Below are 26,680 nucleotides of genomic sequence, written 5' to 3'. Positions count from 1 at the left end.
GTGCAGAATGGCTCGGGGCAAGGGCTTCCCAGCCCTTTTTATATTGTGGCATATATAGGAAATATTTGTATAGCAATTGGGTTAAATGATCTGTCCACTGGGACTGCTCTAGGCTCTGCCCAGCAGTCCAGAGAGCAGAGGGGATCTATATCTTGTCATACCCTTAACTCATTCTTGACCAGTTGGGAAGCTTGCTAAACTCCAGCTTGGTTTTCTGGATGCATCCAGATTCAAAAAATGTTGTGCCTAGTGGCTTCACATTTTTTCCCAATTTAATTTTTATGGTATTTTCAAGGTGGGACTCATTGCTGTATTTTTGGCAAAGATTCTAAGGCTCTGAAAGGTGGAATGTCAACCCCGGTTGGTCCTAGGATTCCTGGTAATGCTGTTTCTGGCCTACTGGGGGTGTAGGTGCTGGTGTAATTAACTGCACTATGGAATAGCTTGACTGTGCACATCTTGAACTTTGGATATTCCACGGAACCTTGTTTGTGAAAAGCACCTAGGAGTTGGAGGTGCGCAGCCTGAGCTCAGATTGCCAGCCTCAAAGGAAGAGGAAGGGTTTCAAGATGTGACATCCTAGGCAGAAGCTGTGAAGGTCAAGTAAGATAAGGACAAGTGTCTGTTTGCCTTGGAAATATGGTAACTGACGACCTTTGAACAGAGTCAGCAAACTTTTTTGTCAAGGGCCAGATAGTAATATTTTAGGTTTTGAGGGCCACTCAGTCTCTGTTGCGACTATTTGACTCACCATTGTGGCACAGAGCCGTAGACAACACGTAGATGAATGGTCATGGCTCCGTTCCAGTAACATTTTATTTATAAAAACACTCAGTGGTGCTCTGTGGCCCTTGGGCCATACTCTGTCAACGTGATTTTTGCCTCAGAGGAAAGGAAAGGAGCAGTGGAAACTTAGCATTTGTTCAGTACTTACCATGTGCTAGACACATGACAAACACGTTAGCCCTGAGGTGTAGGTACCAGCCCCATTTACAGCGATGGAGAGCCCCAAGAGTTTAGGTAACTTTCCTGAAGGTGAGACGGCTAGCTGATGGCTGACTGGGATTTGAACCTCCGTTTGATTCCAAAGTGTCAGTCATTTTCCTTCACTGCCGCCCAGAACAGCAGCCTTAGATCAGATCACTCTCAGAAGGTACAGATGGCACAGAAGCCACCACCTCTGTGTTCCCGCCATTGTCCTTCACATGACCTTCAGTGAAGCAGTGTTTTTCTGCTTCACTTTCCTCTCTGACAAGTGTCAAGGGACTGTCAGGAACACAGTCCAAATACTTCAACATAGAAGGTAAAGGGCTCCTTATGTATGTGAAGGCACTTCTTATTAATTGTTACATTTGAGCCTTGGATGAACTTTTATTTTTAATTAACTTTTTATTTTAGAATAGCTTTAGATTTACAGAGAAGTCACAAAGAATAGAGAGTTCCCATATACCCCATACTAAGTTTCCCCTGTTACAAACATACAACATTAGTAGGATATAGGATATGTTTTTCACAATTAATGAATCAATATTCATTGATTCATTACTTCAAAGTACTGAAGTCTGTACTTTGTTCATATATTGGTTCACACCCAATGTCCTTTTGCTGTTCCGGGATCCCATGTTACATTTAGTTGTCATGTCTCCTTAGACTCTTTTTGGCTGTGAGTTTCTCAGACTTCCCTTATTCTGATGACCTTGACAGTTTAGAGGAGACTGGTCTGGTATATTGTAGGATGCCCCTGTATTGGAATTTGTGTGGTGTTTTTCTCATGTTTAGATGGAGTTACAGATTTCCGGGCAGAAGCCACAGAAGTGAAGTGCCTTCTCACCACATCGTGTTGATGGAACATAGTAGCAATGTGACTTATCACTGTTCATGTTTATCTTGATCACCTGGCTGAGGCAGTTGTTGCCTGGTTTCTCCATGGTAAAGTTACTCTTTTTCCTCCCCTTCCCTTCCATGTATGAAAGTGTATGTATCCATATGCATACGTACTGTACGTGGAGTGTGCTGTCCTCTCCAGAAGGAGGTCAGTGTGCACGGCACACACATAGGGGTGGGGAGTTAGGCTCCCCCTCCTTGAGAGGGATTATCTGTATACATTGTTTAGAATTTTTCCACATGGGAGATTTGTTTATTCTTTCCCATTTATTCATATTAGCATGGGTTCAAAGGTAGATGAACTTCCAGTGTTGCACTTTGATATAATTCAGGAATACTTTTCTGCCCCACTTTGTTGCCTTGTTGGCTCTAACTGGGGCTGAGATCGGTCTTTGTAGGGGCTTTAGATTGGGCCTAAAATGGGGGCAGGGAATTGCTGCCACAGTGGTTTAATTCCTCAATATAGACTGTTAACCATGTGTATGTTACCTGAAACCTTAAAGAAAAAGCATTTCCGGACTTCACGCTCCTAACAGATGCAAGCACTGTTGCCATGATGGTGAAGAAACTGCTCTAGCCAGGCTGTGCGTCTGGAATTAGCATTGAAGCAGCTCCACCTTGTGGTTGATGATGAATGAGCAGCGTATTCTAGGAGCGATTTCTGCCGAGTCCTGTGACTTTACTTCAGCGGTACCCAGCTTTTATGGCACCAGGGACCCGTTTCATGGAAGGCAGTTTTCCCACAGACTGGGGCGGGGGAAGGGATGGTTTCTGGATGATTCCAGTGCATTACATCTATTGTGCAGTCCAACCTCTCTGCTAATGATCGTATTTGCAGCCACTCCCCAGTGCTAGCATCACTGCCTCAGCTCCACCTCAGATCATCAGGCCTTAGATTCTTCTAAGGAGCTCACAACCTAGATCCCTCGCTTGCCGAGTTTACAGTAGTGTCTGCACTCCCATAAGAATCTAATGCGGCTGCTGATCTGACGGGAGGTGGCGCTCAGGTGGCGTTGCAAGGGATGGGAAGCGGCTGTACATACAGGTGAAGCTTTGCTGCTCACCCACGGCTCACCTCCCGCTGTGCAGCCCGGTTCCTACAGGCCACGGACTGGGGTTTGGGGACCACAGTCTTACTTGATCTGCATGCCATTCTAGTAGCTTAAAGTACTATTAAAAAGAATAAAATATTTTAAGTTCTTAGAGGCTCCCTTCTGACTTTGCCTTTATACATGACCAGGCTTACATAAAAAGTAAACACATTAAAAAATCTCTGTAGTTATTTCTTTTGGCATATTAACTATTACCGTATGTCTTGAGGTGAGCTTCCCCCCCCCCCGATTATTCAAAATTGTCTAATAGCTGAGGTATAAAAATAGAACAGCTTGGAACCCTCGACTTCTGGAGCTATTTTTCTTTGGTATGGGCAGATTGGGGTGTTATTTTACTAGTCTCATTCCATTCTTCTTTGCCCCCAGCTGTTTTCAGATGTTTTTGCACTCATGGCTGAGATGTTTACACCTGTGTGGGAAGTAGCCGGGGAACAGGCTAAGGCCCACTGTGATGTGTGGGAACGTGGGACAGGCTGGGCTTAGCTGCTATCTTCACCCTGGAGTGTGAAGAGGCATCCATTGGAGGCCTCTTCAGAACCAGTGGAGGTGGGGGAGTTGGGAGGATGATTTAATGTGGCCTTGTGGCTGACCTGGCTGACTATTAGCAGGTGCTAAGCTGGAGATGAATTATAGTTGGCTTTTTCAAAAAAGTCAAGAAGGAGCCATTCTTTTTGTTGTAATGAATCAGTGTATATTCAGGAACTCATGTTCATCTTGATTAGCTATTTGAGAGCGAGGTCGGGTAAAATTGTGGTGGTTTTGACCAAGAAGAAAACTTCTGCAAGAATTTAAACTGTAGCCCGTTTAATGTGGAAACCCTTCCCTCTGGTGTGTCCTGACCCCAACACACTGATAGCTGCTGAGTGGTCCCGATGGCCTGCGTCCTGCAGGGGACGAGAGTAGGCTCAGTGTGAGGAGAGCTGTGGCTATGACTCTTCATCGGCCTCCTCTCAGTGATGTCAGGGGTCACCTATGGCATCTGTGAGTGCAATTTGTCCTTTTCAGACTCTGAAGAGATAACAGCTAAGCCCCAAAATATCGCTTTGCCACTGCTCTTGAAGTTTGCAAGAGGAATTTTAGATAATGGGAAGCACATGCTTGCAAGTGTGAGCTCATCAACAAGGAGGTCAGAGAAGGACATTGCCTCAAGCTCACAAACCCAACCTTTGTGCTGCCTTTGCTTTCAGCCTCAGGTGAAGCCTGCTCTGTAGGACTCTGGGGGGTGTTAGAGGATGCTTGTGTGTGGCCTGACAGCAGCTCCCTCTCTGTTGTTCTGGACTGTTCCTGACATGAGAGATAGGGTCTCTGTACAGATGCCAGGGACACGCAGGAGTGAGTCCACTGGGGGTGCTGACAAGTATACAGGTGATGACAGTGTATGTGCTCTGGGGGCAGAAGGACTGTGGTAGCACATGGAAGGTTCTAGAATTCAGCTGAGAGAACAGAAATGCATGATGGCTAGCCTTGCCAGCTGGGTAGGAGCTATGGGATACGAAGTAGACAGTGGTGGACTTGGAGTTAAGGGAATGTTTTTTCTTGTTCTTTTTCTTTGAGAGAATCTTGAGCTCCTTCCATTGAGCAATTTGAAAGGGAGAGACTGACTTTACACAGGGGAGAGACTGTTCTCAGATGAACCTTTTGATGTTTGAGAGCAGCATTTTGTGTACACTTGATGATAAGAGGTTCAAATTATTGCCCAGTGTATTATAGTTAAAATTTTAAAACATGGTTTTTCATAAGCCTTTAAAATTAATTTACAAATCTTATGTTTATAAATTAATTAAAAATGAATTTCACTTAAAGCTAAAAATTGCATATTTCAAGTATGAAGCACAAGGCTAATCAGTCAGGTACTCCAAAATACTACATTTTATTAATAAAAACAGTAAAAATTCTGAGGCCAGTCATGGTGGCCCACGCCTGTAGCCACAGCTACTCAGGAGGCTGAGGCAGGAGAATCGCCTGAGTACAGTTCAAGGTTGCAGTGAGCTATGATCGTGCCACTGTGCTCCAGCTTGGGCAACACAGAGTGAGACCCTGTCTCAAAAAAAAAAAAAAAAAAAAAAGAAGAAATTTCTGCTAGATATATTCTCAAATTATGCCAGTGATGACAAACTTATTACCAAACTCAATCAAGAATGTACGCATCTATCTATAGTAAGGTAATCTTGCAGAGTCTGCTTTATGTAAATAACACCCAGCTCCACTAAAGGGACACCCTAAGTATCTCTCTTTTGTCTCTTTCCAAGTATTAGATACTTTTAAATAGTGAAAAATTAGGGCTGTCTTACCAGGGTGGACGGAGATGATAGGTGCTGGGGCTGGCCTCTACCTGTCTCTGCCTCTAAGTGGGTCAGAGATCTTGCCCAGGACCTGAGACTTGGGAGCTTCCTGCTACTGGATATCACTAGTATCATATGGGTGGTACTCCTGCACAGCTGGACACCATAAGCCAAGCCCCTTTTTTAATTGAAAAAATTTTAAATGTGTTTTTTAATTAACATAGAGTAAAATGCACTTTTTTTGTCATTGTACAGATCTGCAAGCTTTGACCAATGCACAGAGTTGTGTATGTACCTCTGCAATCAAGATAAAGACCAGTTCTTTCACCCCCAGATACTCCCTTATTCTGCTCCTTTGTAGTCAACCCCTCAGCCCTAGCAACCCCTGATCTGTTCTCTAAACCTCTAGTTTTGCCTTTTCAGAATGTCAGATATGGAATCCCACAGTATATAACCTTTGGAATCTGGTGTCTTTCAGTTAGCTTAATGCATTTGAGGTTTATCCATGTTGTAGTGGGTATCAATAACCCATTTTATTGCAGAGTAGTATTCCATTGCATGGATATACCACAGTTTATCCATTCACCAGGTGAAAGACATTTGGGTAGTTTCCAGTTATTGGTGACTGTGAATAAAGTTGCTGTAAATATGTACGTAAAAGTTTTTGTATAAACGTAAGTTTTCATTTCTCCTGAGTCAATACGTAGGAGTGCAATTGGCTGAGTCATATAGTGTGTTTAACCTGATGTGAAATGCCAAATGTTTTCCAAAATGATGGTACCATTTTGCATTCCCACCAGCAGTATAAGAGTTCCAGTTGGCCTACAAATTCACCAGCAGTTTTGTGACATTTTGTATTTAAATTTTAGCCATTCTAAAGGGGATGCAATGGTAGCTCATTGTCCAAGCTGGGTCCTTTTAATGGTCTCAGTGTAACCCTAATAAGGTTGTAACTCCTATCCATGGCTGATCTTTTGACCCAGACTAAACCCATAAATCCTTTCCAGAGCAATAATTCTTATAGATATTTTTCTATAGAAATGGTTGGATTCTGCATCTCTCTTGCATTTTTTTGCCTGTGATCTCAGCACCCTGAGCACAGGTGGAGGGTTAGCTTTATTGTGGCTGTGACTGGATGAGTAGCAGTGCAGGTGACCGTGAGGATGGAGTTGAAGACAGTTTCAGGTGTTTGCTCCTGATGGCCACTTTCTCTGTGAGGTGGGACGTGCGGATTCCTGCATGGGGTGAGGGGTGGAGTGTGCATGTGTGTGCATCACATTTGTTCAAGGAGGCTGGGAGGGTCTTGACCTGGCCGCTGTGGAGAGCGGAGAGCGAGAGCTGATGGGTGAGACACAGGATTGCTCTGCTCTTGCCCTCTCCTGGGTGGTTGGGAGGCGTCTCGGAGTGCCCTCCAGCAGGTGGGAGCCTCTCGGTGGGCTGGGCCCCATGTCCTCTCTCCCACCCCTTCCTTTACTTCCAAATCTCCTGCCCTGACAGAAGGAATAAATGAGATTACAGCAGAATTCCCCACTGGCTACTGTGCTGAATAAATATGAGAAAATGTTCCCAAATTAGAAAATGTCTTAGAAATTATTAGTTTATAGAAAATAAGCATAGCTTGTTTAAAAAGTAGAAAGAAGCCTTTTCTTGTTGGAATAAATATTTGTGCCCCGACTGAATACATAGCACTGTGCTAAGCTCTGTAAGGAAGCCAAGAAGAGCTAAGTTCTCTTCCTCAGGCTGCTTTTATTCTGTTGAGGACTGGAAAGAGTAAAACACCCTGTCCCCATTTCAGCGCATTCCCTCTCAGTAGCGCTGCCCCCAGCTCAGCCTCAGGCTCAGCCCAGTTGCTGCCTCTTCCTCTCCATTCTGCCCTTGTCCCCGAATCGCCTGCCGTCGTGCTCTCTTCTTCATACTTGGTCGTGAGCTTCCTCAGGGTGAGGGCCAGGTCTCGTAGGGCTGCCCCAGACAGGCTAAGCCAGTGCTTTTCAAACTTTAATGGGCGTCAGAATCACTTTGTGGTCCGGGGTAGGGCTGAGAATTTGCATGTCTGACAAATTCCCAGGTGATGCTGTCCATGCTGGTCTCAGGACCACATTTTGAGCACGACTGGTCCTAACCAACAGAGAAAGAAAATTCTCAGGGATCCTGCCTTTCTCTTCTCGGACTCAGTTACCTCATGCAGTGTAGGGCTCATTTCCCGCTTGTGTGAAGAACAGGAGAGCCCATTTCCCTTAAGCGCTGCTCCCGCGGTTCCTTAGAGAAACTCCGAAATTATCATTCCAGGAAGGACTCAGATCCTTCTTCCAGGGACATCTTAAAGTCAAGGTTTGTAGCTGTTCATTGACTGGTAACTGTTTGCTTAATGATTCTTACAAAGCTAATGAAACCAGTTTCAGGTGTTAGGTTCTTTATGGAAAATTATAATTACTGCCAAAAGTTAGAGCAGGTGAGGGCCAGAGATTTCCTCCTTGTAAACTCACTGCTGGGTATGATGCAAACAAGGCTCAGGCTGAGTTCTGCCCATACACGGATTTATTAGTAGGCCGCCACAACACAGCCACATAACCGGCTATGCCTGGTAAAGTTCTAGTTTTGTCCTTTTCAGGGATCCGTTGTCTGACAGCACCTTGCATTCAGTGTCTACCTGTAGCACATGAGACAGTATTTCATAAACAATGCATTAGTGTTCTGTTGCTGCCCTGAGAAATCACTACTAACTTATCATCTTAAAACAAATTTATTGTCTCTCAGTTGTGTAGGACAGAAGTCCAGGCACAGTGTGGTGCAGCGGGCTCTTTGCTCTGGGTTTCATAAGGCTGAAATCAAGAGAGTAGCGGGGCTGCGTTCCTTTAAGGCTCAGGGGACGAAACACTTCCAGGCTCATTCAGGGGAGCAGAACTCAGTTCCCTGCAGCTGTAGGATTGAGGTCCCCATTTCCTTGTGCCTGTCTCAACTTCTAGAGGCCGCTCGCATTCCTTTGTCTGTGGCATCTTTCCTTCCTCTTCTGAGCCAGAAATGTGCCAAGTCCAGAGCGTGGATGCTTCTCACACTGGAATCTCTGGCTTGCTCTCCCTCCCTCCCGCCTCATCTCCCCGCTGCCGGATTTCTGCTTTTATTAAGGGTCCATGTGATTACATTGGGCCCACCCCGATAATCCAGGATAATCTTTTTATTTTAAAGTCAGCTAAATAGTAATCTTAATTCTTCATTTCATCTGCAGAGTCCCTTCACAGCAGTGCCCAGATCATGTTTGATTCCATAACAAGTGGAGGGGTTGGGAATCTTGGAATGAGTTCTTTAGAATTCTGCCCACCCATGGCAGCATTCAGGTTATCCTGCCATTTTGCATCCAGGGCCTAAAGCTTCCTGAGAATTAGTAGCTGGACTTCTTAGAGCCTTACGTGCCTGAGGGCCTGCTAGATTTTTATCCTTGGCTCATACAAAAGCTAGGATGCTTCTTTGACATTTTTAGTCATTCCCTTTACCTCAAATATGAATTTCACCACTGAAAATGTTTCCAACAACCATAATACTAATTAACAAAGTCAGTAATTTAACCAGTAGCAAAGCTCATTTCTAACCTATGCGAATTAACATAACCCTGCTGTTGGTTGGTGGTAAGGATAGCTAGCTGACTGGTTTGCAGCAGCATCTGGCCTTTTGGTTAAAAGCTAGTTAACTACTCCTGGAGTCTGTATTCCAGATTAAAATAACTAATTGCCTTTAGGTGGTAGATTGTAGCCATCAGACATAACATTCATACCACACTGTTTATGTTGATGTGTTTTAGAATAAAATTCAGATGATGTAATAGACTCTTGTCCTCTCAGCTGAGAGCTTTAAGAGAACGCATTCACATCTGTGGTTCTCACCCTTGTGCCTGACATGCAGAGGATGTGCCACGGATAATTTGTTGAGTAAACAAATAAAGCGATTAATGCATTTCCATGTTTTAATATATAATAACAATTTAGGCACAGCACAGGAATAGCATGACAGATCAAATGGCATTGGAAGAAAGTAGAAACATTACTTAGGTTATTTTGTTGTACTTGGAGTTTATTGTCCTCATGGTACTATAAACATGCAGACTACAAACTACAAACTTGAAAGTCTTTGTCAACATTTATTTTAGTGATGCCTTATTGAAAGGAGCATGGCTCCATTTTGATACGCTGTTTCCCTGCTAGCTCAGCGCACCTTGCGGCAGTGAAGGTTTACAGCCTCACAGTGCCCTACGCAGTGCATGAGTGAATAAAGGCTGTTCACCCTTTCCCAGTGCACCCTTAAAATCAAGGTATTGGAAATAAATAAAAGGAGGCTTATTAAGAGTGGTGTCAAGTAACTTTTTAAATTTCATTCATCAGCAGGTGACCAGAATTTCCCTAGACCTCACCTGTCTTTGGGTGTGGATGAGGTCACAGTAGTAGTAAGAACTCAAATTGTGCTGACTTGATGGCCTCCTCTTTTTACACAAGGCTCCAGGCACTTGTAAAATGTTTCTTAAAGTTTCCAAAAGTCCCCAGAGGGTATGTCTGCTGGGGCAGCTGGTGTACTTCTCTCGCCTGATGCCTTGCTCAGCATTGGCCCCCAGCATCCCAGGCATTGTCATTCCCTGGAGTAGAGAGCCATTTCAAGCAGCATTTTAGGTTTTTGTTTACAGCAGCTCCCCTGCCTCTCACAGACAAAATCCAAGTGATGGATGCCAGGCTGTGCTTGAAGTCACCCTCCCCTTTGGCCAGGGCTTTCTGACTGGGTCAGTTCATTGTCTGGCTCCTTCTTCCCGCAAAAGGAATCCTCCCAGGAGGCTCTCACCCCTTACGATGGAGTCTGTGGACAGAGCCACCAGTCCATCAGCCCTGCCACAAGTCCAGCAAGGAACAGAATAGCAGGGAGCCAGGCCCAGCGCCCTGGTACAAAGGACTCCCTTTGTGCTGCAGGCCTGATTAGGCTGTCTTCCCCTTTCTTCAGTCTCACATTGGATGTCTTCTCATTTTCCTCTCCCACCAAGCATTCTTTTTGGGGGTACAGGAGGAAGAATCTTTAGAAGCGCTGTCTGGATATCTTGCTCTTTCAAAATTCAAGACTCTGATCTGGTTGTTCACCACAGTTTACCGTTTGGAATTGGCTATTTAATGACATTTGCTTTAGAGATAACCACCGCCCCAGCCCCCAAGCATACACACACAAAAACAAAACCTCCTTACTCATCTCTATTTTTCTCATCTTGTTGTGAACACTTCCCAATGTGAAATGAAAACCTATACTGGATAAAATTGACAGGAACCTTTACTGTGAAAGTTCAAGATGCCAAAAAAAAAAAAAAAAAAAAAAAATCCCTAAAATGATTGATAACACAAAGTGTCACTTTTCATGGTCTCCAGATGTCATGAAAAATGTAAGATCTACTTTAAATGCAATAAGTAGCCTCAGGTGTTCTGCGTCCCAAATATTGCTTTCATATATATAATTATTTTTAACTGAAAGGCTCGAATGAAAAGTAACCCTTGCCCTTCTTTCTTTCACTGCCTGGAGATAAAGCCCAGTTTGGTTTATTTCTACTGTCCCTTTTTAGAAAATATTCCTTATATGGCAGTTTCTAAGCAGCAGAATAGTCAGCTGTGTGATTAAAATGTCAAAAACAGTAGGAAAACTGGCCTCTGGGAAAGTATATTTAGAGATTTATGTAAAGGCAGAGTACTGAATGGGGAGATTGCTCTGCCTTGAGGTTGCAGAATGGAGTGATTAAGCGAAGTTGCTGGCCCTGGCGACTCCTTCCAGACTGACACAAGGCCCTTCTCCACAATTAAAGAAGCTGGCCAGGAGCTGTTCTTTTGCAAGCTGCGTACTTGGTGTCTGCAAGTTTATGGCTATTTAAGCTCTTCTGGGCACATTTTTAAAAAATTTTAAGTATCCTTTGTAACTTTGAGAGCCCCCTCCCCTTCTGACACATAGTGGGGGGTGGGGGTTGGAATGAGGAAAGGGATCTTGAGTTCGGATGAAGCAGGTTTAATTTATGACTGAGAAAAACCTCGTTTATCCCTTAAATCTTGTAAACTGGACAAGTTGGTATTCCAACCACGGCCTCTGGGACCCGATTTCTACCTGACAGGAGGGGGTGGTTAAGTACTGGTTTTCCCTAGAGACCTGCCCTTGTTATGAAAGTGTGGTCTGGGGTCCCAGCCCACACCTGAACATCAGAATCAGAATTTGAGGATGTCACAGCTGGAAAAGCTGCTGGGTACCAATGCTGGGGGTCAGCTGCCTGGGTGCTGTGCCAAGGAAACACATTGGTCTCTAGATCTGCGGTCTCCATCCCCCAGCCCGCGGGCTAGTACAGGTCCCTGGCCTGTTAGGAACTGGGCCCCACACCAGGAGGTGAGCAGCAGGCAAACAAGGGGAAGCTTCATCTGCATTTACAGCCGCTCCCTATCGCTCGCATCACTGCCTGAGCTCTGCCTCCTGTCAGATCAGTGGCAACATTAGATTCTGCATTATGGTGAGTTGTATAATTTTTTCATTATATATTAAAATGCAATAATAATGGAAATAAAGTGAACAATAAATGTAGTGCATTTGAATCATCCCGAAATCTCTACCCCTTGAGTCCATGGAAAAATCATCTATGAACCAGTCCCTGGTGGCAACAAGGTTGGGGACCGCTGCTCTAGATAAGCCAGTTCTCAGCTAAGACCTGACAGTCTTGTTTTTAAGAGCCCGTTGCCTTAAACATAGCTCGTAGCCAGAACACCATGTGTTGTGGGTAATTGTTATGTAGTATTACATTCTGGTTAATTTGGGAGGATCAACCTTATAACACTTGATTTATGAAATGGGGGGAAATTACTTTAAAGGACCTTATGCTTGAATATTTTGTTATAAACAAAGAGCTACATGTAGAAAGGTGCTAAGCAGTCGTTTTGATGAGGTGGATTTTTCAGTTTTGATCTCTGTTGACAAGGAATGTGGCCACTTGATTGAGGGGGGTTTTTCCATATTGATGGCCCAGAGATTAGTGTTACCGGTTTCATAGATGGTTGTTTAAGTGAAAGACTGGCACTTGGGTGACTGTGCTGGCTCCAGTTGCTCCAGTTGTCCTCGTTCTGCAGCCACAGCCTGCTCAGCTGACCACATCACAGGCTCTGAATGCCCTTGTCACAGTATCCCCCTGTGCAGCAGATGCGATGTTGCTTTTCTTTCTTGCTTTCTATTAGTTCCTCAGAGTTCCTTTTTTAACCTATTACAGTTGCTGTCTTTCTGGGCAGCGTCCTTCTTCAACTGCCTGACTGTGCTCCCTGGCACCTTATTTGTATATAGGTATAAGGTGCTCACAAGCTTATTGAAAGGTGTGTGTTGAGGGGAGGCTGTGCTGCAGCATGATTGGTCAAGGAGCTCACATTTTTCGGTGGGGGGGAGGGGGTCCCCAACTGTGATTATTTGTAGGTCTCCTCTCTTGATGAGTTTCCCCAGAAAGGAATCCTCCGATCTCTTCCTGCCCTGGCATACAAGCTTGGCCGTCAGTTCTCACAGATGAGAGGGAGCACATGTCTGGGGCCCATCAGTCTGTGTGTAGCATTTTTCTTAATCCTAGTTTTTTAATTTAGAATTTAGGAGTTTAAAAAAAACCCAAAACACAAAAAGAAAACAGAAAAAGGCACTCACAAGTTTAGCTCTTGAATCTCCATGGTCTTGGAATTCAGGCTTAATAGAGAATAAACTCAGCCTCCAGGAAGACAGAGGGAATGCTCCAGGCTTAAGAAATTCTGAGGTTTGTACCTTAAATAGATTATCAGCCAATCGTGAGGTGCTGGGCATCCCGTGCCCCGCCTTCCCAGCAGCCTGGTGTCCCTGTGGCCTGGGCTGAGCCCTCTCACCCCCACCCCCAGCACTGGGCTCTGCTCAGCCCAGTGCTCCTTGGCAGTCTGTTTCCACTTTCAGAAGCTTGGTTTCTTGCCTGTGGCTGTATCCTTTCCCTGTCGGTCTCTCTCTAATCCTTTTATTGCAACTTTCATGGTGTTTTGAGAGGGAGTGGAGGCAAAGTATCATCTGCTCTGTTTAATGCGAAGTTTGCGCAGATTCTCTAATGAGTGATTGAGGGGGAAATGAATAAAACCTCTATGGCTATAAATTTATCTTGTTTTACAGCATTTGAAGTTCAGCTGTTTGTGAAAAGCAATTTAAATAAAAGGATCATGTTACAGAGCAGTTGTTTATATTCACTTCATAATATTTCAGCTCCTAGTAAAAGTTAGGGGAGATCAGAGACAAGTAGGATGAATAAAACTTGCCGAATGACTAGGTGGTGGAAAGCCACAGTGCCTTGGCTTTTTCTAGAATTGCATGTTTGATCTAGATTTCACAGCTTTGTAAGTGCCGAATGGTGATTCAGTGCATGGGCTTCAAAACTGCATAGACCAGGCTTTGAATTCCTTCCTGCTTTGCCGTTAAGCAAATTGTTTAGTTTATTTGAACTTCAGTTTCCTGACCCCAAAATGGGGGAAATTGTGCTTTTTTCCCAGAATTATTAGGAATGAAGTAATTAATAGATGTAAGTGCTTAGCCTTGTGTGACCAGTGAATATGTGTTTTATTTACTTTGGTATATTCTAGGTCTCCTTTCAGATCTGACATTCCTGTGATTTACTGTGCCAGGGAGCCAGATCGGCCTGGGCTCCGCTCTTACAGATGTTCCCCTTGTAGTGGGAGGCTCCCTTGCTCATCTTTCAGCTCTGGGACTTACTGAGGCCTGAGTTAGGGGGAGGTGATGAGGGAGGGGTGTGGTATTTGAACCTAGGTCTGCCCGACTCAAAAGTCTCTGCTCTTAACATCCTGACTCCCCAGTGTTGTGTTATTTTTTATATTTAAGGGATGCCTCTGAATGGAACAGTTAGGGACAAGTAGGATGCTTTCTGAAGGCCCTGGGTGACATTGGGTTCCATGGTCCAGTTATTATGAATAGCCATCATACATGCGTCTGAAATAGCCCATATTCTAAGAAAGTACTTACTATCAGAGATTATTTTTGAAGGACTTTATTGGGTAGGTAGATTGGAGCCCGGAAGTAGACTCTTTAGATTTGCCTGAAGAGTTCGTGTGAGCAGAAATACAGGCATCTCTTGAGCAGTGGGGATAGCTGCTGGTTGGGCAGCTGCATGTCGTCAGACAATAATAATAAAAAAGGGCCTTTGGGTCCATTTTACCTTAGAGAGTGGGTAGGGAACCAAAAGTGTAGATTGGTTGTTGTATTTGTCCCGGTTCCATGTCTGTCTGTCCTGTTCAGGCCCTTCTTTCTAGTTTCTGTCTCTTCCACAGCAAATATTTTATCCCTTCCCCCCAGTGTTTCCCCCACGTATGTTTATATATGGATATATGTATGTTTTAGATAAAATCTGAACACTGTTGCATAGCCTGCGTCCCCCAGTTAGATTGAAAATATGTTTTCCCTTCCCTCTATAACCATCCTGTTTTAACCTTTTAAAAAATTCCCTTTCTTGGCAGGGTTAAATAAATTAAGAAGACAGCCATGTGATTAAATACATTAGTCATTTAAAAACCATGGTTTCTAAAGCTTGAAATAACATCCTTATTTGTAAAGTATATAAGCTTTGCTGATAACAGTTTATTTTAAGATGTAGTACATTCATTATAGCTGCCTGGGAATTAGACTATTTTCATAGTAGTGTAGATGCTTTTGCAGTGAACCTTTAGGTGGCAGCATCTCTCACCACAAACCGTATTTCGAACAGGATTTCTCAGATGCATGAAGTGTTTGAGGTGGAAGGGTGCTCCGCCTGCATCCCCTCTTGATGGTGCCATGACGATGACGGAGCTGGGGCCCTGGGATGGTCAGGGATTGGGGCTGAGCAGAGGGGACAGTCGTGGACCTCTGCCTGGCACTCTTTCCCCTGCCCCTTCTCTTACTCATGTAAAGTGTTTCCTGTCTCTGTGACCTTGTTAAAAGCCACTTTAAGTATAAGGCAACCGAGGAAAACAGGAGTCAAGTGGGTGATGCTGGACCAGAATGTAACGTGATGCTTGAAAGGAGCAGACAGACTAGGCACTTTTAAAAAAGTGGCTTTATGTAGGTATAATTCAATACCACCCAATTCACCCATTTCGTACAGTAAAGTGGTTTTTAATATAGTCACAGTTATACAACCATCACTACAATTTAATTCTAGAACATTTTGTCACCCCAAAAAGAAGTCCTATGTCTCTTAGCTGTCACCCCACAAGCCTGCATAGCACCCAGCCCCTGGCAACCATTCATACTTTCTGTTGCTATAGATTTGCCTATTCTGGACATTACATATGAATGCAGTTGTATAGTGGTGGTCTCTTGCGACTGACTTCTTTCACTTAGCATAGTGTTGTCACGTGTCATCCATGCCGTAGCGTGAATTGGTGTGTCATCCTTTTTATTGCCCGGTAATATTCCATTGTGTGGACATACATTTTGTTGCCATCACTAAATGGACCTTTGTCTATTACAAATGATGCTACCATGTACATTTGTGTACAAGTTTAGTTATTGTGTGAACATACAGTCACACAATAGTAGAACTGCTGGGCCGTATGGTAACTGTGTTTAACCTGTTGAGCAATGGCCAAACTGTTTTCCAAAGCGGCTCACCGTTGTGCATTTCCTCCAGCAATGTGTGAGGGTTCTACTCAGTCTTACTAAGCATTCTGTATTGTCTGGTATGTTGGGGTTGTTGGGAGCCTTGAAGAGGAGGTAGGAGATAAGATGCTCAGTCTCTCTTGCGTCTTTGAATCGCGTGCTGGACTGGCTGCTGTGCCTTTTTGAAGGCAGCTGCATCAGCTGCCAAGAAAGCAGTCGTCTTTGCCCCGCACAATTACCATGCGTCACCAGCCAGATAAGATGCCTGCGTTCCATAGCTGCTCAGAGCGTGTTGATATTATAGGCTGGCTGCTTGTAGTCCGTGCTCCTGACTTGGGAGAGACCAAGCAACCGAATCGTCTTTGTCTCAGTTAGAGGAAAATTATATAAAAAACCCTTCACCCTAAGCCACCCAGGTTTGAACATGTCAGAATCACCTACTTGACATGCAGCAAAGACAGCTGTAGAGACTTCACAGCAAGAGAGCAGCTTTTGTTTTTGTCAGAGTTTACATTCTCGAATCTGAGCTTTGGCAGCCCAGACTGGACATTCCCGTGTCTGTACTGAAATGACTCGTGTGTGTGTGTGTGTGTGTGTGTGTGTGTGTGTTTTTTCAAGGGAGGGAAAGGGGCTGGCTCTTCCTTTAGGCATATTTGGGTCCTGGTGAGGACACACACTGTACATTCTGAAGCTTTGTTTGCATCTGGAAAAAATTAGCCACACTCAGATCTTTCCCACTGCAGGTCCCGTCAGGAAGCCCAAGTATGTGGAAAGCCCCAGAGTGCCTGGAGATGCAGTTTTAATTCCGTTCAGAGACGTGTCCAAGCCAACAGAGCCCAGTGAGAATGGTAAGAATGTTTTCAGTGATTACCCTCCCCCTGCAATTTTGTATTTAATATAACGACACTCTCCATTTCTGAATGAAACTTGAGTGCCCCTTGCAGTAATACTTTGCCGAACTGATTGTATATGGAAGGTTTTTCCCCCCCCTTGGACAGTTACAGAGATCAATTCTTGGAATTATGTACATAAGGTAGGAATATTTGAGTGGGTGCATATGCATTGTTTAAGGGTTGAATCTTATTTCCTCTGAATTTTGACCTAGTGGGGCTTGAGGGCATATGAAAAGTCAGCCAGTAAACTGCTTCCAAGATTTCATTTTGTTTTTAATACTCTACTGATTTAGAATACTCAACAACAGGCTTTGGGTAAAAAGCTGAAACTTTAACTGGACAAAGCTTATAATAACTAGCTTTCTTGAAAGCATTTGGTAACTTTTGAAAGCTTTTTTTTTTTTTTTTTTTAACCTCTAAAGTATCTTAGAGGATGTCAAAGTACAGGCAAAAAAAAAAACCCAAATTGAAACCTTTTTATGAAGACATTGTATATATTTTATATCTGGACATGTGTAACAGACATCACAAATTTGTAGCATTTAATAGATGTATTAATAGTTATTTTTAAAAATCAATTCAGGCATTTACTTGTTTGTTCCTTTCTGAGGTGTCCCCAACTCACAACTCTGTGGCCTTTGAGTGTTTTGAATTTGCATCCTGTTTTCCTGTAGAAACATGAGATTAGGAATCTTGTCCTATGTAAAGGAGCTTATTTTACCACAATGTGGGCACAAGTTTAATAATGCTCAAAGAGAACTTAGGGCAAAAAGAACTCATCCGTATTACTACTTTGGAATACCTGGCACCCTCCTCCGCCTAACTGTTGGTGGTGGGGGATACAGCCCGTATGTTCTAACCACTGTGTGTGCGTTTTGTGTTTCTGGTGATGCATGGCAGGGAGTGGGTAATAAGTAGGACATGGGAAGAAAGTGGAGTGGGGTGGTGGTAAAAATACAGCTAAAAATGAGCTGAGAGGAGGGGTTGGCAGAAGCTGAAAATCAGGAAGAGAAGGGGAGTTTGGGGTGGGGGCAGGGTGATGGGGCCAGGTGCTGGCCACTCTGGGTAGGCAGGAGGCATGAGAAATCCCACGCGATTCCTCTCTGTCCACGCTCCCAGTTGTGTGGTTTAGGCAAGAGGCTCACACCGAGGATACGTGCTGAGGGTGGGGCACCAGGTGTGCGTGGTGAAGGCAGAGAATCCACGGTGGTGTCTGGTGGGGACAGCCATCTGCTGGGATACGAGGCCCCTCTTGGTTGTGAATTCACATGTGCAGGAAGTCTGTTTGCTCTCATTTCTCTTCTGTGTGTTAAAAAGAAAATAAAAATCTATTTCTCTATAGTCAGTATCAGTCATCAGACTTACCGAGCTGTCTGCCCATTTCAGATTAAGCCTCCCCTTACCCTCATCTTCACCCACCAACATCTTTTTAGTCCTGGTCAATTATGCCCCTGGCATTTTGGCTGGCCTAGACTCCATTATGCAACCTCTTCCTTCCTGGCTGGGAGTATTGTTGAGGTTCTGTGTAGGATCTAGGACTCCTGGTATGGCAGTGGAGGAGAAATTTAGGAGTTTTATTGGGCAAAGAAAGGAAGTTAAAAATAGTTCCCATTGTCAACTTTTCCCCCCTTGCCCAAGGCAGAATTGGCCACCTTTCTTGGCAAAAGGAAGTGCTCTTATGCTCGGCTGTGAGCCAAGATAAAGTCAAGTGCAACAATTGGTATTGCCAGAGCAGCCTGAAGTTTGCGAGTGCTCACTCCTAAGACCCGAGTTCTCTGATTCAGTGTCCTCAGTCCCCATGGGGACCAAAGGGTATGACATTTGTGGGCTGCAGATACAGAACTAGAACCATTTCACCTAAAATTGAGAAATAGGGGACGCTTTTACTTTTTCTAGGTGTCTGGGAAGGGGGTGTAGTTCACGTTTGTGGGCACATGGTCATGCCTGAAGATAGCCATGATGCTGGTGGAAGCCCCAGCAGAGGTGCCTTTCTCTTGGTTGATGAGGAGGTAGTTGCCTAACAGAGTTGAACTTGGCAATTAGTAAGAGGTGTTTTGTAATCCCCATGGAATCCTTTAAATTTCAGTGGGGATAATGAAGTCTGCTGTATATTAAGGTATAGTTTTTATGTCCAGGTCGTTGAACTTAAAGGAAAGGATAGAGCTAACTAAAACTAATCGAGTCTGAGTATTAACCCAGGCATGTACAGATGCAAGATGGGCAAACCCTCACTTGGAAGGTTCAAAATCAGCATCATCACTTCAGTTTTACTTTAAAACTTGATCTTCTGTTTTCCATATTTCCTTTGTGCCTTCTTATTTGTCTCTAAGACATTTTTCTGGGTGCTGTCAATAATACCATGGCAATATCCTCCAGACTAACAGACTGTATTGAAAAGAGCTCCTTGTGAAATGCCTTTGAAATTTCACGTAGACTCGTGAAATACTAAGTTATTCCTAAATGTTTGAAATATTCTTCCCAGACTGTGCTGCCTCACTTTTGCTTTAGTGGTCAATGCAGCTCCCATCAGTTTTGTTTTGTTTTGTTTTGTTTTTTGTTTTTTGAGACAGGGTCTTGCTCTGTCACCCTGGCTAGAGTACAGTGGCATCATCATAGCTCACTGCAGCCTCAAACTCCCAGGCACAAGTGATCTTCCTGCCTCAGCCTCCTGAGTAGCTGGGGACTACAGGCGTGCCACCATGCCTGGATAATTTTTTTTTTTTTTTTTTTTTTTTTTGTTTAAACAGGTCTCATTATGTCTTGAGGCTGGTCTCAAACTCCTGGCCTCAAGCAATCCTCCCTCCTCAGCCTCCCAAAGTGTTAGGATTACAGGTGTGAGTCACCGTGCCCGGCCGCTTTGTCAATTCTTGATTCTTAACTCTCTGTTTGAACTTTAAATCAAAGTAAAACAAAGAGCATTTTGAATTTTTATGTTAATTTATAGGTTATTGTATTTATGTGTAATTTGCATGTTTTGGCCATCTGGGAGGCAGAGTTGATGATATAGGCAGAACATTCTTTGTAAGCAAAGAACCTGTTAAAGTTTGCATTCACCTAGAAACATCTTCAGGAAAGGACATTCTATTTTCCTCAGTATTTTAAAATATCTTTGAAACATAGCATTTTCTACTCTGGCAAAAAAAGAATGACTTAATGAAGTCCTCAAACAAAATACAATCCCCCTTTTCCCCATCAACTGGTCTTAATAAGCTGTGTGTCATATAGAATAGGCTCTTTCTAAATAAGCTTCTGTCCCCCCTCCTCTCTTCCCCTTTCCCTTTGCAAATAAATAAACAAACAAACAAAAATAAAGATAAAATAAGTGTCCTATTGCTAAATCAACATATTATTTAGGGGAAAATGTCATTTACCCACAAAATAATATCTCTGCCTAAAAATTCCAGATAAATTAGAGGATTGTTAAATTATAATAGGATTCACAACTTTATTTCTTTGAATTAGAGACAACCATAATCCACTTAGGTTTGCTTTAATATATCATTAGCTACTTGAGCAAGCTTTGGGGAGGGGTGAGAAAGTTTTTAGTTTCATGAGTCATTGCTTGGTGAAGATCAGTCTCAAAATATGACGACACTTTTTTTCTGGCAGTCTGGTTAGCAAGTAAAACTAACACACATGAAACAACAGAATAATTAAATGCAAACTATCTTGTTGGGAGGAGGGGCTCTTTATTAGATATGTTTAAGCACTTTGACACCTTAGGTTTTGATTACTATTTCAGTCATTCAAACAGATGTAGAGGATTAAAGAAGTATACAGAATAATGGCACCTGTCTACCATTACCCAGTTTAAGAAATAAAACATAACTCTGCATTTCCTCCAGTCACTGACATTCCCCTTTCTTTCCTAGGAGGTAACCTCGATCTTGCTTTATCTTTAATTTTCAGCTTCTTAGAAGGGTGGTGCACCATTCAACCTGTAGTTGCACGAGGTTAGATGGAAGTACAGAGAGGGCACACGTGGTATGTGTGCATAGAAGAGAGACTCTTAGAGGCAGAGTATCCATTCATTCTGTATTTCCTTAAATAAGTATTAGTTAAATTCCTAACTGTGAAAAGCACTCTCATGGATGTTATTTGAGATGGGCTATCTTCATGGAGTCTTAGAGTTTGACAAAGGGATTAGAGACCTGTATACAGAGTGACTATAATTTAAGGGAGGAAGTAATGTTGACTGATCCAAGCTGTATAATGAATCGGAAGTTCAGGAGATGGAGATTCTGAGCATGGGAAAGGCTTAATTGGAACTATGCTTTAAGATTTACCAGGTGTCTTAATCAGTTCAGGCTACAATAACAAAAATACCATAAACTAGATGGCTTATAAACAACAGTAATTTATTTCTTACAGTTCTGGAGGCTGGGAAGTCCAAGATCAAGGCACCTGAAGATTGGGGTTTGGTGAGGGCCGGCCTGTTTCTTGGTTTGCACACAGCTGTCTTTTCACTGTAGCCTCACATGGTAGAAGGGCAGACAAGCTCCTTCTTTTATAAGGGCACTAATCCCATTCATGAGGGTGCAACCCTCATGACCTAATCACCCCCAAAGGCCCCGCCTCCTAATACCATCTTGGGGTGGGGGTAAGATTTCAACATAGAAATTTGGGGCTGGGGAACACAAACATTCAGACCATAGCACCTGGCAACAGAGTAGGATGGAGTGGGGGCAGGAAAGAGGCTAGGATCAGGGAAAATGATTTAAGCAATTAAGTGAGAGAATAAAGTCTCAAATGAGATCAGGGTCAGGAAAGAAGAGGTGATGAATGGAAAGATTCTGGAGGAATTGCAAGGACCTGGGTGCCAAAAGAGACAATGATGACAACCTCAAGTCTTTGAGACCACTTCAAGAGGCCACTGGAGGAGAGGGATCTGTCTGTCTTGGTTTCAGTTTCAGGCATGATGACTTTGAAGTGCTGGTGGAACATGTAGGCAGAAGTATCCACCCACCAAGTGGAAAATGAAACTGGGTCTCAAGAAAGAGCTCAGGACATAAACTGGGCAGCTGTTTGCTTGGAGGTGATACCATGAGACTAGGCAAGTTAGACCAGGGAAAAGGTCACTGAGAAAGGAGGACTGAGAAGCTTTGGTTTTTCACTTATGAGCTGTGAATAAGATGGAAAGAGCACTAGCAAGAGGGCAGGAGAAGGCACTCACAAGACCACAGCATACTAAGCGTGGCTGTTCCATGGGAGTGTCTCTCAGGACAGTTGCCACTTTCTCCTTGCAGGACAGAGTGTTTGCAAGGTCATAAATCTATAGGAAGGTCAAAAGTAGAGGTGTGCTCTAAAGAAAGAAAAGGAAAAAGAAAAATCAGTGTGCTTTAACAAGGCTGTTGCAGAAGAGCTGTGAAGGTGCGTGAGTTGAAGTTATAGGTGTGTGATATGGAGATGGAATTGGTGAGGACTGACCCCTTTAGCCCCAAGAAGTTGAGCAGATAAGGGAAGATGAGAGACCAGTTATTAGGGTGAGGGGTGTGTGTGGCTGGGATATGAACCTATTTGTAAGGGAAAATTTAATACAATTGTAGGCTTAATACGGATGTACTCAAAGCATGGGCTGTGGACTTGTAGGTGTCCCTAAGACCCTCTCACAGGTTTGTGAGGTCAAAACTCTTTTTATAATAATACTAAGAAGGTATTTCCATTTCCATTGTTGATATTTGCACTGATGGTGCAAAAGCAGTTATTAGTGAAACTTCTGATACCTTAAGTTAATATGCATCAAGGCAGGGGCACTGGGTACACGAGGTGCTGTGGTCTTCTTCTCGGCCATGTGCTTGCATCAAAAATAATTCACTGAAGAATGTCCTTGATGAAGCACTAAAAATAATGTTATTAAATCTTGACCTTTTTTAACCCATCTTTTTAATACTCTATGTGATGAAATGGGAAGTCTTCATGAAACACTTCTGCGTGCTCTGAAGTATGATGGTTGTCTCGAGGCAAAACACTTGTATGATTGTTTAAATTGCAGGCTGAACCAGCCACTTTTTGAATGGAACATCATTTTTATTTGAAAGAACAACTGACAAAGCATGGTTATTCAGAATTGAGTATTTGGCACACATTTTCTTGAAAAGGAATGAAATTAGCCTGTCACTTTAAAAAAAAAAAAACTGCTGACAGAATTAGTTGCCAATGATAAAACTTGACCTTTCAAATGAAAATTAGGTTTTGGGGAACTTTGCATCTGTCACATTGAGCTTGATGGCTTCCCAAGACTTTTCAATTGAGATCTGTGGCAAGTGATATTTTGATATTGTGTAATAAAATGTGTCAACATTTGCAAGATCTGCAAAACCTGTATTTTCCAAATGACCCACTATGTAGTGTTTCAAAATCTTGCATGGGTAAAAAATCACTTGAAGTGAAAGGAATAGACCGGTGGGTCTTACTGTACCAGTACAAAAAAATTCATTGACACACATTGAGTGAAAATTGGAACTTACCTTTAAGAAATTGCTGTTTATCACATTTTGGTTAGGTATCAAAGAAGAACACCTGTAGTTAACTGAAAAGACTCCTCCCTTTCCCAATTACTTATCGTCTGCAGCTGCCATTCTTCCTATGCTTCAAACAAAGAACCTACCCCAATAGACTGAATACAGAAGCAGATATGAAAATCCAACTGTCCTCTATTAAATTGAACATTAAAGATTTGTAAAGATGAAACAATGCCTTTCTTCTTAACTAATTTTTTTAAATTGAAAGTATAGTATTTAAATTAAAATGTGAATTATTAACATGTAATAAGTTTTATTACTTTAAAATGAATCCTAGCCAGGTGTAGTGGTAAGTACCTGTACACCTAGCTACTTGGGAGGCCAAAGAAGGAGGATTCCTTGAGCCCAGGAATTCAAGACCAGCCTGGGCAATATAGTGAGACCCTGTCTCAGAAAAAATTGAAATTACAATTAAAATGAATTAATATGCATTTAAAATTTTTAGTTTTAGTTTCTTATATGAAGAATATCAACAGATAAAACCCTCATAAGCCAAAGCTCTTTGGAGTCCTTAGTAATTTAAGAGTGAATCCTGAGACCTGACAGTTTGAGAACCCACTGGCTTTAAAGGAAGGAAAAGAAGAGGGGGAAAAAATAAAAACAGAAATGAGAAAAACTGATCCAAAATCTGAGAGTCTTCTAGAACTGAGGGAATGAAGACTTTGAGCAGAGTGACAGAATGACTAAAGAGAAAAAGGCTAATTCAGGCTGCATTCGGAAAGAAGAAATGGTTGTTTGGTGACAGTTTCAGTATGGGGTGAATGAGATGAAAAGTTTAAAGATAACATGTATGATAACTGTGTTTTAGTATTGCAGACTAGAAACAGTATTGACGGAAACAGCAGATTCATGGATAGATGCTCCTTTTTAAATACTGTTTTTGGAAATCTGAGGAGGAGGAAATGTTGATAGCTGAGGAGAAGGAGCGGCCAGAAAGAAACAGAGAAATTACTTGTAAATAGAAATCAAGGAAGGCAAGAGGCTGAGCACGAAGCAGGTCCTGGATAAACAGAGGCAGGGGAGGGGGATTAACCCTAAACCAGGGTCCTGTCTCATTTAACCAACTTGCTTCATAATTTCTGTCTTAAAAATTTGGTGTAAAGTCAGTTGTTCAAGGTCACATAGTAGTGAATTGCTGAACCTTGTCAGCAAAGCCCAGCATGCTCTAGAGTCTGGGGAGGGCCGGAGTGGAGACGGGGTTTCTATTGGTGATCTCCAGGGACCCTCAGGGTTCTAATAGTCTGGCTTTAAGAAGAGGGAGTGATTGGACAGCAAGTGAAAGCAGGACAAATTGGGACAGTTTGGTAATCAGAAAAAGGAGGGAATTTGTTGTCTTGGAATAGTGAGTTCAGAAAAAGCTATTTGAGGCAGAAAAAATATAAATAGAAAGCTCTATTTTTAGGTAAGAGAAATATAGGCACATTTGAAACTAGATATTAACTTGTAAACCCAGAAAATACTAGTGAGGAAGTGTGGGCTCTTGGTGTTAAAGTTGGTAGAGAGATAACGGCCAACTTTCTAGTATCTTGTGGTTTATAAGTTGTTTCTCACACATTATTGGTTTTGAACCTTGAAACCTATAGGAAGTGGGTACGGCCACTTCACTCATGAGGAAGGTGTGGCTCAGAGTACAACAGCCCTGTAAGGGATCCAGAACGGGTTGAGTGTGGAGCACATGCTGTCTTCCCAGACCGTGGGGAAGGATGATTATGAAGGGCATCGATGGTTTGAAGTTATGACGGCAGTGACTGGGGAGCTGGCCAGTTTATGGACTAGTCCTCAGTGTGTGCCCCTAAGCACAGTACTACAGAGTGTGAATAGCTGGAAAGAGGCAGGCAGGAAGTGATGTAAGAACTTCCTTTTGCCTTTCCCCATGTGGTTAACTTTGCACAGTGGTGTGATGCGAGGGTTCCATGGAAATGTTACTGGGAGGAATATCACTTTCCTCTTACCTAATAGATTCCACAGAGGATGAGGCCAGTTATTCTTTCAACTCCAAATATAGCCATCATACAGTCTTTGGATATTTAAATCTGTGAAATGTAAAATGTTGTTAAGAAATGAGATCTTTTTTCTCTCCAGCCCTTATCCTACTGGTATTGGGTAAGATATGCCCATTATCAATATGTGATTTAATATTATATGAATGCAGATAGACTATAGTAGCCCATTAGACTTTGATTTGGAGGCCATTTTGGAATAATAGCTTAAAGAAAATTGTCTGGCTGTTTAAATCTCAGTGTCTGGTGAAAATTGTGGAAGTAGACATGCATTTCCACTTCACAGTGTGTCAGTGTGACTTCCTGAGCGACTCTTCTCTCCCGGCATGGCCCTGTCATGCTTCACCTAGGGGTCCTTCTGCCAGAATGAAAAGTTCACTGTCAGAGGGCTCTGTGCATTAGGGAAGGAGAGATTCAGACAGCTTGATGTGGATTAAGGAATTCAGACTGAAGGGGACCTTTTAAGGGGAAGGTCACTAGGATGACATCTTAGACGAGAGAATAACACGAAAGACAGTTGGGGAAGCCTTTGGAAGAAATAAAATTGCAGTGGCTTCACGGATGCAAAAGCTGAAGTAAAGAACTTCTGTCGTTCATCCTGAACCCTGGTAGGGGTTTAGAACTTTGGTCACAGCAAAGTCCAGGTTGAACAGTTAAGAGAACAGTTAATGATGAATTTGGGTGTCTGTTTTCAACTCAGCCATTAAACCTGGAATCTATACTGCTCCCCAACGTATCTGAAGTGGGAGAGGTTTGGACAAGTAAGTTGTTTTTGGATTTTCTAAAAATGAAAACCTTGAGAACCTGGGTATCTGTCTGCAGACACAGTGCAGAGGCGGCAGGGACTGCCTGGGGTGTTGTCGTCCCCCTGCTGCGTGGAGGGACCTACACAGGGTCCCGGGTCTTCCAGCGAGTCCCCAGTGAGCTGCAGGCTGTGGCCTTGTTTGTTGTCAGGCGAATGTTGTGGGGCCTCCGCAGCAGCTGCCAACTGGGAGTAGTTTTTGGCTCTTTCCCCCGAGTGTTTCAGGTTGAACCAGAAGTGGGGCGTTCTGGCACATAGTCACAATTGGGTAGCAGTACGGAGATTGTTTTGAAAGGAAAGGGGCCTGTGGCGTAGGGAAGCTGCTGAGATCCGCCCCTCACCCACTTCTTCCCTTTGCGTCTGCCTCTGTGTCCTGTCCCCTCCCTCTAGTCCAGCTGCCACCTCAGATAAAGGAGCTGCCCTGCCTGCGCCTGGGGCTGAGCAAGCGGGCAGGGCTGGAGGGAGGACTCTGAGTGGTTCAGCCCTGGGCGTGCCTGGCTTGTGCTGATTTGGTTTGCTTCCCACCCTCCTTTCCCAAATGCCTATCTACCTTGAGGATCAAA

General features: G+C 43.3%; 1 protein-coding gene across 4 annotated transcripts in view; it reads left to right on the top strand.

Annotated features, from left to right (window-relative positions):
- Positions 1-26,680, top strand: part of TANC1 (tetratricopeptide repeat, ankyrin repeat and coiled-coil containing 1) — a 222,291-nt gene that overhangs the window by 119,108 nt on the left and 76,503 nt on the right. For 3 of the 4 annotated variants that reach the window (XM_069497197.1, XM_069497105.1, XM_069497022.1), the window contains exon 5: positions 16,645-16,749. The exons of the other annotated variant lie outside the window; for it this stretch is intronic. In XM_069497197.1, the coding sequence (XP_069353298.1) occupies positions 16,645-16,749 (105 nt within the window). The remainder of the gene's footprint in view (positions 1-16,644; positions 16,750-26,680) is intronic. 4 annotated transcript variants of the gene reach the window in all.

Source organism: Eulemur rufifrons, chromosome 1 (assembly GCF_041146395.1).
Source record: "Eulemur rufifrons isolate Redbay chromosome 1, OSU_ERuf_1, whole genome shotgun sequence".
Classification (NCBI taxonomy): domain Eukaryota; kingdom Metazoa; phylum Chordata; class Mammalia; order Primates; family Lemuridae; genus Eulemur; species Eulemur rufifrons.
The sequence above is the reverse complement of the archived record's forward strand: the minus strand, read 5'-3'. Positions and strand labels throughout refer to the sequence as shown.